This window comes from Hemitrygon akajei, chromosome 3 (assembly GCF_048418815.1).
Source record: "Hemitrygon akajei chromosome 3, sHemAka1.3, whole genome shotgun sequence".
Lineage (NCBI taxonomy): Eukaryota > Metazoa > Chordata > Chondrichthyes > Myliobatiformes > Dasyatidae > Hemitrygon > Hemitrygon akajei.
In genome coordinates, this window is record NC_133126.1 from 197,765,191 (window position 1) to 197,785,473 (window position 20,283).

At 44.4% G+C, this 20,283-nt stretch overlaps 1 protein-coding gene across 2 annotated transcripts in view; it reads right to left on the reverse strand.

Annotated features, from left to right (window-relative positions):
• Positions 1-20,283, reverse strand: part of dvl3b (dishevelled segment polarity protein 3b) — a 167,290-nt gene that overhangs the window by 105,093 nt on the left and 41,914 nt on the right. For both annotated transcript variants that reach the window (XM_073041678.1, XM_073041676.1), the window contains exon 2: positions 12,708-12,777. In XM_073041678.1, the coding sequence (XP_072897779.1) occupies positions 12,708-12,777 (70 nt within the window). The remainder of the gene's footprint in view (positions 1-12,707; positions 12,778-20,283) is intronic.

The following is a 20,283-nucleotide window of genomic DNA, read 5'->3' on the forward strand; positions in this document are numbered from 1 at the left end:
GATTGTTCCATGATTTATATCTTCTGCCTTTGACAAACATCTGCTGATTAACTCGTAGTTCCTGTTCAGATGTACTCGCTTACCTATCTTGGCTTCCAGCCCAAAAACGCCTCAGACCAAAAGCTCTCATCCCTGTTCTAACAAACCCCCCTGTGATTGGCTCCTCCCTCTCTCTGCTCTGAACTCCTCCCCGTTTCTGGTTCCATGCTCTCCCCTGATTTAACAGTACAGTTCAAAGTAAACCTATCAAAGTACCTATATGTCATCATTTACCACCCTGAGATCCATTTTCTTGAGGGCATTCACAGTGAATACAAAGGAACACAAAAGAATCAATGAAAAACCCACTCAAGAAAGGACAAAGAATCAATGTGCAAATGACTACAAACTGCAGATACGAAGATGCCTTGGCCTGAAATATTGACCATTTACTCTTTTCCAGAGATGCTGCCTGACATGCCAAGTTCCTGCAGCATTTTGTGTGTGTTGCTCTGGATTTCCAGCATCTGCAGAATCTCTTGTGTTAAAGATGAGCTTTATCTGCCGCACGTACATCAAAATATACAGTGAAACGAGTCATTTGCGTCAAAACCAACGCAGCCCGAGGATGTGCTGGGGGCAGCCCACAAGTGTCACAGTGTTTCCATCACCAACACTGCATTCCCACAACTTCCTCAGCCTAACCCATGTCTTTGGAATGTGGGAGGAAACTGGAGCACCTGGAGGAAACCCATAATTTCCCACCTCCTTCCTCTTACTTCACTGTCCTCTCCTATCAAACTCCTCCTTCTTCAGCCCTTTACCTCTTTCACCTGTCACCTCCCAGTTTTACCCTTCACACAACACCCCCCCCCCACCTGGTTTCAACTATAACCCGCCAGCTTGTACTCCTTTTCTCTCCCCCCACCTTCTTATCCTAGATTCCACCTCCTTCCCTTCCAGTACTGATGACAGTCCACAGTCCAAAACCTTGACTATTTATTCCTCTCCATAGATGCTGCCTGACCCGCTGAACTCCTCCAGCATTTTGTGTGTGTCACTCGAGATTTCCAGCATCGATGGAACCTCTTGCTTCTCAGAGTTAGAAAGCAGAGGGTGGTGGTTCAAGGTTGGTTCTCAGAATGGAGGCCAGCATCTCATTGTGTCCCTCAGGGGTTGGTGTTGGGACCCTTGACATTAAGTTATTTACACTAATAAACTGGATGGGGATGCACAAGGCTCGATCAGCAATCTGCAGATGACACACAATTAGTAAGTGTTGTTGATGGTGAAGAAGATCACCAGGGGATCTTGATCAGTTAGGGTAATGGGCCAAGGAGTGGCAAATGGATTCCTATATGGGTAGGTATGAGGTGATGCATTTTGGAAAGTCACACCATCATAGGACTTTGAGCTATAGGCACTATGGATTAATGGAACAGAGAGATCGAAGAGTAAAAGTACAAATTTAATTGAAAGTGACAGGCTGGACTTCAGTCAGGGCGTTGATTAGAGCAGTTGGGATATTATTTTGCAGATGGCACTGGTAAGGACACAATTGTTGTACCACTACCATTCTGGTCACGAGTTATAGGAAATGTTTAGTTAAACTGGAAAGAGTGCAGAAGAGATTTACAAGGAAGTTGCTAGGACTACATACAAGGCCTGATTTGTAGGAAGAGGTTGGCCAAGCCAGGTCTTTATTGCTTGGAAGGTAGGAGAATGAAAGAACACCTTACAGAAATATTAAAAATTATGAGAGCCAAAAATAAGGTGGGTGGTAAACCTTTTCCCCAGGGTAGGGAGTCCAAAACTTAGGAGCATAGTTTTAGGATGAGAGGAGTAAGATCTAAAAGGAACTTGATGACTAAATTTTAAAACAGAGTATATAAAATGAGCTGCCAGAGAAGGAAGTCCAGGCTGGTAAGAGAGTATTATTTATGAACCACTTGGACAGGTACAGGGAGGGACAAGGCTTGGAGGGATATGGGCCAAATGCAGGAAACTGGGAATAGTTGGGTGGACACCGTGGTCGGAATGGACTCATTGGGCCAAAGGGCCTGTATCTGTGCTTATTGTACTATGAATCGATTATTATCGTCCTTCCTCAATCGCCCCTGAAATGTATGGTCATTTCAACAAACTATGTCAGAGTTCACTATACAGGTTAACCGGAGTTATCAGGCAAGAATAGGGCAGATGCCCTCTGTGCCACCCCATAGAGACAGTAATCCCGCAGGCTAGATGGGTTTGCAGTGGGTGATCAGGTTGACCCGGGCAAGTAGCTGCGTCTCCTCGCTTTGGGAGAGAAGTGACTCACGTGGGAGGCTTCTGATTCTATGAATTGAGGACTAATTGTCAAGCAGCAGGTATCCAAAACAAAGACAGATTACTGGAACTTGAGCTGATGGGTTGAGTGTTGACTTGTCACCTGATCCCCTTTCTATTGACAACTGCTTTTCTGCCTTACAGGGTTGGAATGTTCCTTTGTATTTCACTAGTTCGACCCGTTCAGTTCTAGTAACTGTATTCCTATATTTCCTTTCTATGTCAACGGAGGCCAGTTGGCCCCTGAATTCTATACTAGTTCACAGAGGAATCCACTCCTTGTTAACTTACCCTGTACAACATTCCCATCAACTGTGTCACAGGTAACTAGGCTCATAAAGAGAGCTTTTGCAGATTGGCCATCATATGGATAGATGACAGGCTGACTGGCAGGAGGCAAAGAGTGACAATAGACAATAGACAGTAGGTGCAGGAGTAGGCCATTTGGCCCTTCTAGCCAGCACCGCCATTCACTGTGATCATGGCCGATCATACACAATCAGTACCCCGTTCCTGCCCTCTCCCCATATCCCTTGACCCCGCTATCTATAAGAGCTCTATCTAACTCTCTCTTGAATGCATCCAGAGACTTGGCCTCCACTGCCTTCTGGGGCAGAGCATTCCACATATCCACCACTCTCTGGGTGAAAAAGTTTTTCTGCATCTCTGTTCTAAATGGCCTACCCCTTATTCTTAAACTGTGGCCTCTAGTTCTGGACTCACCCATCAGCGGGAACATGCTTCCTGCCTCCAGCGTGTTCAATCCCTAAATAATCTTATATGCCTCAATCAGATCCCCTCTCATCCTTCTAAATTCCAGTGTATACAAGCCCAGTCGCTCCAATCTTTCAACATATGACAGTCCCACCATTCCGGGAATTAACCTTGCAAACCTACGCTGCACTCCCTCAATAGCAAGAATGTCCTTCCTCAAATTTGGAGACCAAAACTGCATACAATACTCCAGGTGGGGTCTCACCAGGGCCCTGTACAGCTGCAGAAGGACCTCTTTACTCCTGTACTCAATTCCTCTTGTTATAAAGGCCAGCATGCCATTAGCTTTCTTCACTGCCTGCTGTACCTGCATGCCTGCTTTCATTGACTGATGTACAAGAACACCTAGATCTCGTTGTACTTCCCCTTTTCCTAACTTGACTCCATTTAGATAGTAATCTGCCTTGCTGTTCTTGCCACCAAAGTGGATAACCTCACATTTATCCACATTAAACTGTATCTGCCATACATTTGCCCACTCACCCGACCTGTCCAAGTCACCCTGCATTCTCATAACATCCTCCTGACATTTCACACTGCCACCCAGCTTTGTGTCATCGGCAAATTTGCTAATGTTACTTTTAATCCCTTCATCTAAATCATTAATGTATATCATAAACAGCTGTGGTCCCAGCACCAAACCTTGCGGTACCCCACTGGTCACAGCCTGCCATTCCGAAAGGGACCAGTTAATCACAACTCTTTGTTTCCTGTCAGCCAGCCAATTTTCAATCCATGTCAGTACTCTGCCCCCAATACCATGTGCCCTAATTTTGCCCACTAATCTCCTATGTGGGACTTTATCAAAAGCTTTCTGGAAGTCCAGGTACACTACATCCACTGGCTCTCCCTTGTCCATTTTCATTGTTACATCCTCAAAAAACTCCAGAAGATTAGTCAAGCATGATTTTCCCTTCATAAATCCATGCTGACTCGGACTGATTCTTCTACTGCTATCCAAATATGTCGTAATTTCCTCTTTTATAATTGACTCCAGCATCTTTCCCACCACTGACGTCAGGCTAACCGGTCTATAATTCCCTGTTTTCTCTCTCCCTCCTTTCTTGAAAAGTGGGACAACATTAGCCACCCTCCAATCAGCAGGAACTGTTCCTGAATCTATAGAACATTGGAAAATGATTACCAATGCGTCCACGATTTCTAGAGCCACCTCTTTAAGTACCCTGGGATGCAGACCATCAGGTCCCGGAGACTTATCAGCCTTCAGACTCAACAGTCTATCCAACACCGTTTCTTGCCTAATATAAATTTCCTTCAGTTCATCCTTTACCCTAGTTCCTTTGGCCACTAGGGAATAAAATGGGCCTATTCTGCTTATTCCGCAGGAGTCAGTGTTGGGACAGCTTTTCTCGTGTTATAAATCAATGATTTGGATGATGGAATTGGCGGCTTTGTGGACAAGTCTGCGGACAATACGAAGATAGGTGGTGAGGCAGGTAGTGTTGAGGAAGCTGGAGTACCTGGAGGAAATCCATGCAGTCATGGAGAAACGTACAAACTCTTTACAGTCAGTGGGAATTGAACCCCGATTTTCCAATTGTTGGCATTATCCACAGTATTGCGCAAACTGCTCCTCTACCGTGGCACCCCACCCCCCCCAAGCATTCTTACCTCCGAGACAGAGGATTGAGTCTGACTGCAGGAGAGACACAAGGACAGAAATCCAGACCACACTCTAGTGTACTGGGGTGGGGGGGGGGGGGGGGGGTTCTTCAGTGGTGCAGGGGTGCTTTCATGTGAGGTAGCAAATAGAGGCACTGCCAGCTTCCTCAGAAGAATGCAATAGACCGCGGACCACAGAATAACAGGGACTGTCTTGGTGCCTCAAATGCTATTTAGAGCATAGAACGGTACAGCATAGGAACAGGCTCTTCAGCCCACAATGTTGTGCCAAAACAATTAAGTTAGAAGTAAGAAATAAAATGCCCAACTAAACTAATCCCGTCTACATACACAATGCCCATATCCCACCATGTCTGCACATTCATGTACCTATCCAAGAGCCTCTTGAAAGCCTCTGTTTTACGAGTTTCTGCATCACTCCTGGCAGCACATTCCAGACACCCACCTGCACATCTCCTTTTCAGCCCTGGGAAAAAGGATCCTGGCTATCTACTCAGTATCTCATAATATTAAAATCTTCCATCAGGTCTCCCCTCAGCCTCGACCTCTGCAGAGGAAATAACCCACGAGACCATAAGACATAGCAGCAGAATTAGGCCATTCAGCCCATCGAGTCTGCTCCAACATTTCATCATGGCAGATCTATTACAACAGAACCACCCCTCATTCTTCTAGAATCCATCAGGTACTGGCACATCACTATCAAATTTTCCTTATGCATTAACCCCTTCATTCACAAGATACTGCTAGTGAACCTCCTCCAGACCCCCTCCACAAGCAACACCTCCTTTCTCAGACAAGAGACCCAAAACTGCCCACAACAGTCTGAGTGTGGTTTCATCAGAGTTATAAAGGCTCAGGATCACATCCTTGCCCTTGTATTCTAGTCCCCTCCAAATGAATGCTAACGTTGCATTTGCCTTCCTTACCATTGACTCAACCTGCAAGTCAACCTTTAGGCAATCCTGCAAGAGGACTCCCAGTTCAGTTTGTGCCCGACTTTTGAATTTTCTCCCCATTTAGAAAATAATCCACAACTTTATTCCTTCTACTAAAGTGCATGACCATACACTTCCCTGCACTGTATTCCATCTGCCACTTTCCCCCCCATCAATTCTGTCATCCACATTGTTGACGTACAACGTAAAAAGACGTGGCCCCGACGATGAACCACAAGAAAAGGCCCCCTTGGCGGGGGGCACACTTTCCCTCCTGCCAAACAGCCAATCTTCTCCCCATGCTATATCTTTCCTGTAATTACATGGGCTCTTATCCTGATTAGCAACCTCATGTGCAGCACATTGTCAAATCCATTCCGAAAATCCAAAAAAAAATTCAATAACGTTCCTTGGTCTATCCTGCTTGTTACTCCAAAGAATTTCAACAGATTTGTCAGGCAGGATCGCTGCTTACGGAAACCATGCTGTCTTTCGCCTATTTTATCATGTGCCTCCAAGTACCCCAAAGCCTCATCCTTAATAATGGACTCAAACATCTTCCCAACCACTGAAGTCAGACCAACTGGTCTATAATTTCCTTTCTTCTGCCTCCCTCCCTTCTTAAAGAGTGGAGTGTTATTTCCAATTCTCCAGTCCTCACTTTCCAGAAACTAGTGATTCTCAAAAGATCGCTACTAATACCTCCACAATCTCTTCAGCCACCTCTTTCAGAATCCGAGGATGTAGTCCATCAGGCCCAGGTAACTTATCTACCTTCAGACCTTTCAGTTTCTAAAAGCACCTTCTCCTTATGAATAGCAACTACACTCACATCTGGCCCGGCATACTCGAATTTCTGTCATACTGCAAGTGTCTTTCACACTGAAGACCATAAGACATAGGGGTAGAATGAAGCTATTTGGCCCATCGAGTCTGCTCTGCCATTCAATCAAGGCTGATCCTTTTTCCCCTTCCCCTGCCTCACTCCCCAGCCTTCTCTCTGTAAACTTTGATGTCATGTCCAATCAAGAACCTATCAACCTCTGCTTTAAATACACCAAAGCTGCCTGTGGTAATAAATTCCATAAATTCACCACCCTCTGGCTAAAGAAATTTCTCCGCATCTCTGTTTTAAATGGATGCCCCACTATCCTGTGGATGTGCCCTCTTATCCTAGTCTCTCCCAACATGGGGAGCATCCTTTCCACATCTACTTAGTCTAGGCCTTTCAACATTCAAAAGGTTTCAGTGAGATTCCCCCTCAACCTTCCGATTTCCCAGAGCTGTCAAACGTTCCTCGTATGGTGACCCTTTCGTTCATGGAATCATCCCTGTGAGCCTCCTCTGAACCCTCTCCAATAACAGCACATCTTTTCTTTATGCACAAGGACTCCCAAGTCCCTCTGCATCTCAGATTTTTGGATTTTCTCCCCGTTAGTCTGCACACTTATTTCTTCTACCAAAGTGCATGACCATGCATTTTTAAACATTGTATTTCATTCGCCACTTTCTTGCCCATTCTCCTAATCTGTCTAAGTCCTTCTGCAGCCTGTTTCCCCACCACTAGATAGATAGATAGATAGATAGATAGATAGATAGATACTTTATTCATCCCCATGGGGAAATTCAACTTTTTTTCCAATGTCCCATACACTTGTTGTAGCAAAACTAATTACATACAATACTTAACTCAGTAAAAAAATATGATATGCATCTAAATCACTGTCTCAAAAAGCATTAATAATAGCTTTTAAAAAGTTCTTAAGTCCTGGCGGTAGAATTGTAAAGCCTAATGGCATTGGGGAGTATTGACCTCTTCATCCTGTCTGAGGAGCATTGCATCGATAGTAACCTGTCACTGAAACTGCTTCTCTGTCTCTGGATGGTGCTATGTAGAGGATGTTCAGAGTTATCCATAATTGACCGTAGCCTACTCAGCGCCCTTCGCTCAGCTACCGATGTTAAACTCTCCAGTACTTTGCCCACGACAGAGCCCGCCTTCCTTACCAGCTTATTAAGACGTGAGGCGTCCCTCTTCTTAATGCTTCCTCCCCAACACGCCACCACAAAGAAGAGGGCGCTCTCCACAACTGACCTATAGAACATCTTCAGCATCTCACTACAGACATTGAATGACGCCAACCTTCTTAGGAAGTACATTCGACTCTGTGCCTTCCTGCACAAGGCATCTGTGTTGGCAGTCCAGTCAAGCTTCTCGTCTAACTGTACTCCCAGATACTTGTAGGTCTTAACTTGCTCCACACGTTCTCCATTAATGATCACTGGCTCCATATGGGGCCTAGATCTCCTAAAGTCCACCACCATCTCCTTGGTCTTGGTGATATTGAGACGCAGGTAGTTTGAGTTGCACCATATCACAAAGTCCTGTATCAGTTTCCTATACTCCTCCTCCTGTCCATTCCTGACACACCCCACTATGGCCGTGTCATCAGCGAACTTCTGCACATGGCAGGACTCTGAGCTATATTGGAAGTCTGATGTGTACAGGGTGAACAGGACCGGAGAGAGTACGGTTCCCTGCGGAACCGTACTCCTCCACCAATCTACCTGCCCCTCCACCAATCTTTGTATTATCTGAGGACTAGAATATAAGAGCAAGGTTGACTTTATAAGGCATTGGTCAGACTGCACTTCGAGTATTGTGAGCAGTTTTGGGCCCCTTATCTAAGAAAGGATGTGCTGGCATTGAAAGGGTCCAGAGGAGGTTCACAAGAATGATCCCAGGAATGAAAGGGTTAATTTATGAGGAGCTTTTGTTTGCTCTGGGCCTGTACTCTCTGGCGTTTAGAATGAGGGGAATTGCTTTTAGAACTACAGGATACTGAGAGGTATGGTGAGGATGTTGCCAGTAGTGGGAGGGTCTAGGATCAAAGGACACAGCCGAAAAATAGGACATCCCTTTAGAACAGAGATGAGGAGAAATTTATAAAAACACAAAATGCTGGCAGAACTCAGCAGGCCAGACAGCATCTATGGGAGGAGGTAGTGACGATGTTTCGGGCCGAAACCCTTCATCAGGAGTGAAGTAACATGGGATGGTGGAGGGGGGAGATAAGAAGTGGGGGGAGGGATGAAGTAGAGAGCTGGGAAGTGATAGGCTGGAGGGAAATGGGCTAGGGGGAAGGTGGAGAATTATGGGAAATAAAAGAGAAAGAAAGGTCGGGCTGCGGGGAGATTATAGTGAGGGGGGAAAAAAGAGAAAGAGAGCCAGACTAAAATAATAGATAGGGATGGGGGTAAGGGAGGGCAGGGGTATCAACGGAGGTCTGTGAGTTGGATGTTCATGCCAGCAGGCAGGAGGCTACCTAGGCGGGAGATAAGGTATTGCTCCATTGACCTGCGTGTGACCTCATCTTGACGGTAGAGGAGGCCATGGACAGACATGTCGGAGTGGGAGTGGTCTGTGGAATTGAAGTGTGTGGCCACAGGGAGATCTCGCCACTGCTGGAGGACTGAGCGCCGGTGTTCGGCGAAACGGTCTCCCAGTCTGCGGCAGGTCTCCCCAATGTATAAATGGCCACATCAGGAGCACCGGATACAGTATATCACCCCAGTTGACTCGCAGGTGAAGTGGTGCCTCACCTGAAAGGACTGTCTGGGGCCTGGGATGGTGGTGAGGGAAGAAGTGTGGGGGCAGGTGTAGCACTTCTTCCGTTTGCAGGGATGAGTGCCTGGAGGGAGGTCCGTGGGGAGGGATGGGGGGGGATGAATGAACAAGGGAGTCGCGTAGGGAGCGATCCCTGCGGAAAGCCGAGAGTGGGGGGGAGGGGAAGGTGTGGCTGGTGGTGGGATCACGTAGGAGGTGGCGGAAGTTACAGAGGATTATACGTTGTTCTTCGACATCTACTCTGTCCAGGCTCTTCAACATTTGAATGCTTTGCAGCGTTGATGGTTGAGGGGGGACTTGATAGAGGTATTTAAAATTATAAGGGGGATAGATAGAGTTGACTTGGATAGGCTTTTTCCATTGAGAGCAGGGGAGATTCAAACAAGAGGACATGAGTTGAGAGTTAGGGGGCAAAAGTTTAGGGGTAACACGAGGGGGAACTTCCTTACTCAGAGAGTGGTAGCTGTATGGAACGAGCTTCCAGTAGATGTGGTAGAGGCTGGTTCGATATTGTTATTTTAAAAAAAATGGATAGGTATATGGACAGGAAAGGAATGGAGGGTTATGGAATGAGTGCAGGTCAGTGGGACTACGTGACAGTAAGCGTTCAGCACGGACCAGAAGGGCCGAGATGGGCTGTTTCTGTGTTGTAATTGTTATATGGTTATATGGTTTCAATGAGATTGAAAAGGATCCTTTTTTTCCCCGCTCGCAGTGTCCTACCAATCAGCCAATGCTCTAGCCATGCCTGTAACTTTCCTGTAACACCACGGTCTCTTAATTTAGTAATTAATCAGCATCATGTGTGGTACCTTGTCAGAAGCCTTCTGCAAGTCCAAATATACAACATCCACCGCACCCCCTTTATCTATCCTACTCGTTATCTCCTCAAAGGATTCCAACCGGTTCATCAGGCAAGGTTTTCCATAATGGAAACCATGCTGACTTGGTCCTAATTTGTCCTGTGACACCAAATACTTCATAACCTCATCCTTAACAATTGACTCCAATATCTTCCTAACTACTGGGATCAGGCTACCTGGTCTATAATTTTCTTTCTGCTGCCTTCCTTTCTGCACCATGCCAGAGTACAATAATTTTTGAAAGATTGATGCAAAATACTAGAGTTCATCTATCATTTTTTTGGCCCCCATTACTACCTCTCCAGCATCGTTTTCCATCAGTCTGATATCCACTCTGGTCTCTCTTTTACTCTTTATATATCTGAAAAATATTTTTCTATCCTCTTTTATGTTATTGGCTAGCTTACCTTTATATTTCATCTTCTCTCTTCTTATTACCTTTTTAGTTGCCTTCTGGTGGTTTTTAAAAATTCCCCAGATCCTCTAACTTCCCATTAATTTGTGCTATATCATATGCTCTCTCTTTTGCTTTTATAATCCAAGATTCTCCAATCTCTCCTTATACCTCATGCCCTCTAATCCAGGCCGCATCTGGACAAACTTCTCTTACTTATCCTTCAATTTCACAGAACAGATTGAAAAAAAAACACACTTGTGCAGATGCTGAAAATCTAAAATAACAACAAAGATACTTGAAACACTCAGCAGGTCAGGCAGCGTCTATAGTAAGGGAAACTATTAATGTTTGAGACCCATAATTGAGGAAGGATCCTAAACCTGCAGCATTAATTGCTTCACGGATGCTGACTGACCAAAATTACACTGAATTACAACACACAGGTATATTGGGGATATCTAGGAGACTCTTGGATAACATATGGATGGAAGAAAATGGAGGATTATATAGGTGGTGTTAAAGTGTTTCCAGCATTATGTATTTTTAACAGCATTCATCACACATTTTTTCCAGAAACCTGCAATTCAAAATAGTCTGTTGTGTATCATGCATACATAAAACATAAATAGTACAGGCTCTTTGGCCCACAATGCCAACCCTTTAACTTACACCAAAATCAATCTAATGCTTCCCTCCAACATAACCCTCCGTTTTCTAACATCCATGTACATCTAAGACTGTCTTTGTATCTGCCTGTACCGCCACCCCCGGCAATTTCTTCCACATACCCACCACTCTGTAAAAAAGGCCCTCTGTAAATTCCCTGCTATACTTTCCTCCAATTGCCTTAAAATTATGCTCCCTCTTGAGCCTTGAGGTCCTCCGTCGGTCAGGGTCAACCATGGATGCTGTGCCCCAGCTGTCTACGTGATATACAATTCTGTACGTGAGCCAGGGCCATATAATATACAGAGCAAGCTGTTGCACACGTAGCAGGCTCCCCTCTCCACGCAGCTGATCTATCCAAGGGAACGGCAGAGATCAGTGGCACCACAGGAATTGCCAATCAGTGTTGAACTCAATGTAGGACGGCCTTAAGGACCCCGGATCCGGATTCATCCTCCAGGTTTACTCCCCAACCCTTTCCCGTGAGCGGGTATTCAAAGATAGGCTGGTTAGAAGGTTAATTGGTCATTATTAATTGTCGCATGATTGGGCTGGGATTAAATCAAGGGATGCTGGGCAGCACAGCTCAAAGAGCCAGAAGGGCTGTTTCGCAATATCTTGATAAATAAGCAAATAAATAAATAGAGGAAAATTCTTTACGTTGTGACATTGAGTGTACTGCCCAAAAGGTCATAAGATACAAGAACAAAATTAAGCCATTCAACCCATTGGGTCTGTTCCATCATTTCATCAAGCCTGATGCATTACCCCTCTCAACTCCATTCTCCCTCCTTCTCCCCATAACCTTTGACACCCTTACTAATTCAAGAACCTATTAAACTTCATTTTAAATATACCCAATGACTTGGCTTCCACAGCCATTGGTGGCAATGAATTCCACAGCTTTACTTCTATCTGGCAACACAAACTCCTCCTCATCTGTTTTAAAGAATCATCATTCTGTCCAGAGGCTGTGCCCTCTGGTCCTAGACTCACACATTATAGGAAACATCCTTCCCACATTCACTCTATCTTGGCCTTTCAGTATTCATTTGATATGTTTCAATGAGCTCCATCCTCATTCTTCTAAACTCCAGTGAGTACAGTCCCAGAACCATCAAATGTCCCTCATATATTAACCTTTTCATTCCTGGGATTATAACACAGTACAAAAAGATTTAACAGAGACTTAGGAATCGAACCCTTATCTCACAGCCAGTCCTGTAAAGCACTCTGCTAATCACTACAGCTCCATGCCAAGGAGAGTTCTTCATGTAGCTAAGTGCTGGGACTTTAAATATATGGCACATAACACAGAGCAATTAGATTCATTAGAAACTTGGATGGAATTGAAAAGAAATTCAGAATATAGGAGGGAGAAGGAGAGAAGGGGATAGGACATGCTGATAGTGAGAACAATACTGACAGGCAGGGATTGTATGACCTGTTTCTCTAAACATTGCTGTTAAGATCAGAAACCATTTACTCACCCATGATACCACACGGCCGTTGAAGCAGGGTAACCTGGCATTGTCATCAGATATCTCTTCCTTCACCACCCTGTTGGAAAATGGAGACAAGTTTAGACCTTCTGAAATACCAACACAAATACCACACTCAAATTACTGCCATCTGGAATTGCCATTACAAAGGAGGCATATCAGCAACTACTTCCCCAAAAGTTTACGTAGATTTGGCATATCATCCAAAACTTTGACAAACTTCTGTAGATACCCAGCAGAGTATCCTGACTTCTTGTATCATGATCTAGTATGGAAACAACAATGCCCAGGGATGGAAAAGCCTTCAAAAAGTGCTGGATAAACACAAGAATTTTTTGCAGATGCTGGAAATCCAAAGTAACATACAAACACAAAATTGGGAGGAACTCAGCAGGTCAGGCAGCATCTATAGAAATGAATGAACAGTCAATGCTTCAGGCTAAGACTCTTCATCAGGAATGGTGGAACCACCAAAAAGTGGTGGATATGGGCCAATTTTTCAGAGGAGAAGCCCTCCCCACCATTGAGCAGATCTACAAGGAGCAGTGCCACAAGAAAGCAGCCTCCATTGTCAAAGATCACCCCCACCCCCCCACCCCACCATCCAAGCCGGGCTCCATTCTCACTGCAGTCATCGGGAAAGAAGCAGATGAGCACTAGGTCCCACACCACCTAATGGTTTAGGTATCTATACTCACCACAACTCTGAACTGATCACTGAATGCAACATACAGATTCACTTTCAAGGACTCTACAACTCATGTTCTCAGTATTTTTTATTTACTTATTAATTATTATTATTTGCTTAGTTTGTCTCTGTTACACATTGTTTGCTTGTCAGTCTGTTTGTGTGCAGTTTTTCATTGCCTATAGTACTTCTTTGTTTTACTGTGAATGCCTGCAAGAAAATGAGTCTCAGGGTAGTATGTGGTGACATATATGTATTGATGATAAATTTACTTTGGCCTTTGAAGATGGATCACAGCAAGGTAACCAAGTGTCAGACAATATCATGAATACTATTCAAGGCCTGTGAATTCCAAAGATTCACAACCACATGAGGAAGATATTTTACTCAATTTAATGCCAAATGACTGACCATTTATTCTAAGAATACTATCTAAGGAATAACTTCAGGATTAGTGAGATCTGTTACACATATGACCATAAGATAGAGGGGAGGTAGGCCATTTGGCCCATCAAGTCTGCTCCACCATTCAATTATCGGTTGATCCAATTCTTCCGGTCATCCCCACACCCTTTGATGCCCTGGCTAATCAAGAACCTATCTATCTCTGCCTTAAATACACCCAATGACTTGGCCTCCACAGCCATTTGTGGGAACAAATTCCACAGATTAACCACCCTCTGACTAAAGTAATTTCTCTGCATCTCAGTTTCTAAAAGGATGTCCTTCAGTCCTGAAGTTGTGCCCTCTTGCCCTAGAATCCCCTACCACGGGAATAACTTTGCCATATCTAATCTGTTCAGATATTTGAAATGTTTTTGAGATTCCCCCCCCATTCCCCTGAACCCCAGGGAATACAGCCCAAGAGTTGCCAGACGTTCCTCATATGGTAACCCTCTCATTATGCGATCAATCAGACGTGCTGCATCCTCGTAAACAATTTGATATGGTTCAAGATCACTGCTCCTACTTCAGAGCTGTAAGGGCCAAGTCACTGGGTGTATTTAAAGAGGAGGCTGATAGGTTCTTCTTTAGTAACGGTGTAAAAGATTATGGATAGAAGACAAGAGATTGGTTTAGACAGGGATAATGCATCAGCCATTTTGGGCTGATGGCCATATCAGCTTTGGGCTGAATGGCCTACTTCCATTCCTATGTCTTATGTCCTATGTCCCAGTAACTACATGGAAAAGCTCTTGTGATCCATCCAAACTTTGCTTCCAAGCCACAAGACCACTTTAAATATACTCAATGAGTTGTGGCCTCCACAGAAGTCTATGGCAATTAGTCCCACAGATTCACCACCATTTGGCTAAAGGTATTCCTCTTCATCTTTGTTCTAAAAGTACATCCCTCTATTCTGAGTCTGTGCCCTTCAGACCTGGACATCCCCACTATAGGAAACACATCCACTCTATCTAGGCTTTCAGTATTGGATAGGCCACAATGAGATCCCTCCCCCAGAATTCTTCGAAACTCCAGTGACTATAGGCCAAAAGCCATCAAATCAAATAAAAGTTAATGAAAACTGACACTTTCATTCCTGGGCCAACACCTCCATTCCTCTTGATGGACCATGATTTGCAACCTTGTCGTTAGAAACAGTCACACATCATGCAAGGTGTCCTTCAGCCTAACTCGCCTATGCTCTATTGCCCACAGCTAGTCCCATCCACCTGGGCTTGGACCATAGCCCTCAACACCTCTTACTTATCTAAACCTCTCCTACATTTACCTAGTAGGCAGCACAGTAGCATTAACAGTTAGCATAACTCTCTACAGCAACAGCAATCGGTTTGTAAGGAGTATGTACGCGCTCCCTGTTGACTGCATTGTGTTTCCTCAGCATCTCCCAGCTTCCTCTCACATTCCAAAGACAAGCAGATTAGGGTTCCTAAGTTATGGAGATAGCAACACATGCAGGCTGCCTCCAGTACATCCTCCGACTGTGTCGGTCAGTAACGTATATGGCGCATTTCACTGTGTGTTTCATGTTTCGATGTACATGTGACTACATAAAGCTAATCTTTAAAAGAAAGGTCTTTAAGTCTCTCAGCAAAGTACAGTGGAGTAATCAAGTTTAGTCAAGATTTAACAGTCCGGAACGTGAAGCAAACTTTAACCCAATATCAGGATCTACAGACCCTCAGGATCAGAATCATTTTGAATATCACTGATATATGTCATGAAATTTGGTGTTTTGTGACAACAGTACAGTGGAATAAATAAAAGTCTACCCCAAACATCGCAGTGAGAGCTATTGCAGTTCAATTCCTGTCACTGTCTGTAAGGAGACTGAATGTTCTCACAGTGACCTCCGGGTGATCAGTTTTCTCCCACATTCCAAAGACATATGGGTAGTGCGTTGTGGGCATGGATGTCGGTGCCTGAAGCGGAGTTACACTGGCAGGCTGTCCCCAGCACATCCTCGGACAGCACTGGTTGTTGCCACAAACAGGGAGTTTCACCAGGACGATGCCTGCATCAGAGTGTATGAGCTCTAAGAAGAGCTTGGATAAACTTAGATTCTTTTCTCTGGAGCGTCAGAGAGGGGTAACCTGACTTAGCGTCAGCAAACGTACAGACGGGGAGGCAATCAGAATATTTATCTCACGATAGTAATGTGGAATACTCGAAGGCATTACTTTAAGGCGAGAGGGAAAAGGTTTAGTTGGAACGTGTGGGACAATTTTCTTTGTACAGAGAGTGGTGGTGTTTGGAATGCACTGTCAGGAGTGTTGGTGGAAGCAGATACAATAGAGGCATTCAAAAGACTTATGATAAGCACATAAGTAGGCACGGAATGGAGGAATATGGATCATGTGCAGGCAGGCAGAATTAGTTTCATTTGGCATCAGGCTCCAGGCAATTACATATTGGTGCAATTAACGAAGGAGGCATACCACATGTTATATTTCATTCCGAGTTTCAGGAGATTTGGTGCGTTACCAAAGGTCCTAGCAAATTTCTACAGAGGTACCGCGGAGAACATTCTAACTGGCTGCACGACCAACTGGCACGGCAAACCCAATGCAGCGGGTAGGAGAAAGCTGCAGAAAGTTGTAAATCCAGCCAGCTCCATCATAGACCTGGCCTCCCTAGCACCAAGGACAGCTTCAAAAGGTGATGACTCAGAAAGATGGCATTTAACAAATTAACGAACCTCACATCCCAGGGCATGCCCTCTTCTCAGGGAAGGGGTGCAGGAGCTTGAAGACAGGCAATCAACATTTCAGGAACGGGTTCTTCCCCTTTGCCATCAGATTTCTGAATGGACATTGAACTGATGTACACCACCTCAGTGTCCTTGCTCTCTTATTGTACTATTTATGTTTGTCATCTTCTGCTTTGTAGCCCATCCACATCAATGTTCAGCATGTTGTGCATTCAGAGATGCCTTTCTCCACACCACTGTTGTAATGCCCGATTATTTAAGTTACTGTCACCTTCCTGTTAGTCTGGCCATTCTCCTCTGACCTCTCTCATTAACAAGGCATTTTTACCCACAGAATTGCAGCTCACAAGATTTTTTTTTACACTATTCTCTGTAAACTCTAGTGACTGCATGAGATCAGCAGTTTCTGAGATATTTAAACCACCCCATCTAGCACAATCATACTACAGTCAGTCACTTAGAGCACATTTCTTCCTTATTTTGATGTTTGGTGTAAACAACCACTAAACATCTTGACCATGTCTGCATGATTTCATGCATTGAGTTGCTGCCACATGATTGCCCGATTAGATATTTACATTGACAAGCAGGTGTACCTAATAAAGTGGCCACTGAGTTTTGAACTTTGAAAACTGGTCTAACAGGTTGATCCTTTTAGATATCTTTCATTTTATTCTCAGTTTCCTGATATTTTCTTATCCAACTCTTTTGGCTCAGAGGACTCTAAGACCATAAGATATAGAGCCAGAATTAGGCCATTTGGCCCATCGAGTCTGCTCCACCATTTCATCATGGCTGATCCAATTTTCCTCTCTGCCCCAATCTCCTACCTTCCCCTGTATCCCTTCATGCCCTGACCAATCAAGAAATTATCAACCTCTGCTTTAAATATACATCAGCCTCTACAGCTGCATGTCACAATGAATTCCACAGATTCACCACTCTCTGGTTCCTCCTCATCTCTATCTGAAAAGGATGTCTCTCTCTTCCGAGGCTGTGTCCTCTGGCCTTAGACTCTTCCCACCATTGAAATATCCTCTCCACATCCACTCGATCGAGGCCTTTCAACATTCAATAGGTTTTAAAGAAGTCACACCTCATTCTTCTGAATTCCAGTGAGTGGAGGCCCAGAGCCATCAAATTCTCCTCATATGGCAAGCCTTTGAATCCCAGGATCATTGTCGTGAACCTCCTTTGAACCCTCTCCAAGGTGAGCACATCCTTTCTTAGATAACGGGCCCAAAACTGCTCATAATATTCCAAGTGAGGCCTCACCAGTGCTTTATAAAGCCTCAACATTACATTCTTGCTTTTATATTCTAATTCTCTTGAAATGAATGCTAACATTGCATTTGCCTTCCTCACATCAATTCAACCTGCAAATTAACCTTTAGGGAATCCTGAACCCGATGATTTCCAAATCCCTTTGCACCACTGATTTTTCAATTTTCTCTCATTCTACCCTTTTATTTCTTCTTCCAAAGTGCATAACTGTATTCCAGCTGCCACTTTTTTGCCCATTTTCCTAATCTGTCTAAGTCCTTCTGTAGCCTCTCTACATCCTCAAAACTATCTGCCCTTCCACCTATCTCCATATCGTCCACAAGCTTGGCCACAAAGCCTTCAATTCCATCATCCAAGTCATTGACATGCAACATAAAATGCTGTCCCAACACAGACCCCCACAGAACATCACTAGTCACCATCAACACGTACAAACAAGCTGGATGAACTCAGCGGGTCGGGCAGCATCCGTTGAAACGAGCAGTCAACGTTTCGGGCAGAGACCCTTCGTCAGGGCTGCTCATTTCAACAGATGCTGCCCGACATATACGTGTTGATTTGACCACAGCACCTGCAGTGTACTTTGTGCATCATCAGTCACCAGCAGCTAAACAGAAAAGGCTCCCTTTATTCCCACTCTTTGACTCCTGCCAATCAGCTACTCCTTTATCTTTCCTATAATTCCATGGGCTCTTACCTTGTTAAGCAGCCTTATGTGTGGTGCCTTATCAAAGGCCTTCTGAAAATCCAAGCACACAACATCAACCAATTCTCCTTTGTCTATCCTGTTTGTTATTTCTTTAAAGAGTTCCAACAGATTTGTCAGACCAGATTTTCCCTTAAGGAAACCATGCTGACTAAGGCCTATTCTATCATGTGCATTCAAGTACCCTGAAACCACATCCTTAACAATCGACTCCAACATCTTCCCAACCACTGAGGTCAGACTAACTGGCCTATAATTTCCTTTCTTCTGCCCCTCTCCCTTCATGAAGAGTGGAGTAAAAATTGTGATTTTTCAGTTCTCAGGAACCATGCCAGAGTCAATTTATTCTTGAAAGATCATTGCCAATACTCCCACAATCTCTTCAGCAGCGTCCTTTGGAACCCGGGGGGGTGGGGGTGTAAAACATCTGGTCCAGTTGGGTTATCTACCTTCAGACCTTTCAGTTTCTCAAGCACTTTCTCCTATTAATAGCAACTACACTCATGTCTGCCCCCGACACTCTCAAATTTCTGCCATACCGTATGTCTTTCACACTGAAGACCAAAAAACCATAAGACATAGGAGTACAATTAGGCCATTTGGCCCATCGAGTCTGCTCCACCATTTAATCATGGCTGATCCTTTTTTATCCCCCCTCCTCAGCCCCATTTCCCGGCTAGTAATGGCAACTTCACACACTTCTGCCCCCTGATACTCTTAAACCACCAGCATACTGCTAGTATCTTCCACAATGAAGACTGAAGCAAAATACTGATTCAGTTTATCTGCCATTTCCTTGTCCCCATTACTATCTCTCCAGCATCGTTTTCCAGCCGTCTGATATCCACTCTCGTCTCTCTTTTACACGATGTTTCTGCAGAAACTTTTGGTATCCTCGTTAATATTATTGGCTAACTTACCTCTGTAATACATCTTTTCCTTCATTATGAATTTTAATTGCCTTCTCTTGGCTTTTAAAGGCCTCCCAATCCTCTAACTTCCCACTCATTTTTGCTCTATTATTTGTCTTCCCTTTGGCTTTTATGTTAGCTTTGACTTCTCTTCTCAGCCACACTTGGGTCATCCTGCCTTTAGAATACTTCTTCCTCTTATAGAGGTTTCTATCCTGTGCTTTCTGAATTGCTTCCAAAAATTCCAGCCATTGCTGCTCTGCTGTCATCCCTGCCAGTGTTCTTTTCCAATCAGTTCTGACCAGCTCCTCTCTCACACCTCCGTAATTCCCCTTACTCCACTGTAATACTGATACATCTGACTTTAGCTTCTCCTTCTCAAATTTCAGGGTCAATTTGATCATATTATGATTACCTGTCCATCGGGGTTCCTCGACCTGAAGCTCTCTAATCAATTCCAGTTTATTGCAGAACACCCAGTCCAGAATAGCTGGTCTCTAGTGGTCTCAACCATGAGGTGCTGTAAAGAGCCACCTTGTAGGCATTCTAGAAATTCCCCCTCTTGGGATCCAGCACCAACTTGATTTTCCCAATCTACCTGCATATTGAAATCCCCTATGCCTATTGTAACATTGCCCTTTTGTCGTGCATTTTCTATCTCCCATTGCAATTTGTAGACTACATCTTTACCACTGTTTGGGGGTTTCTATATAACTTCCATTAGGGTCTTTTTACCTTTGCAGTTGCTTAGCTCAGTCCACAATGATTCAACACCTTCAGACCCGATGTCACCTCCTTCC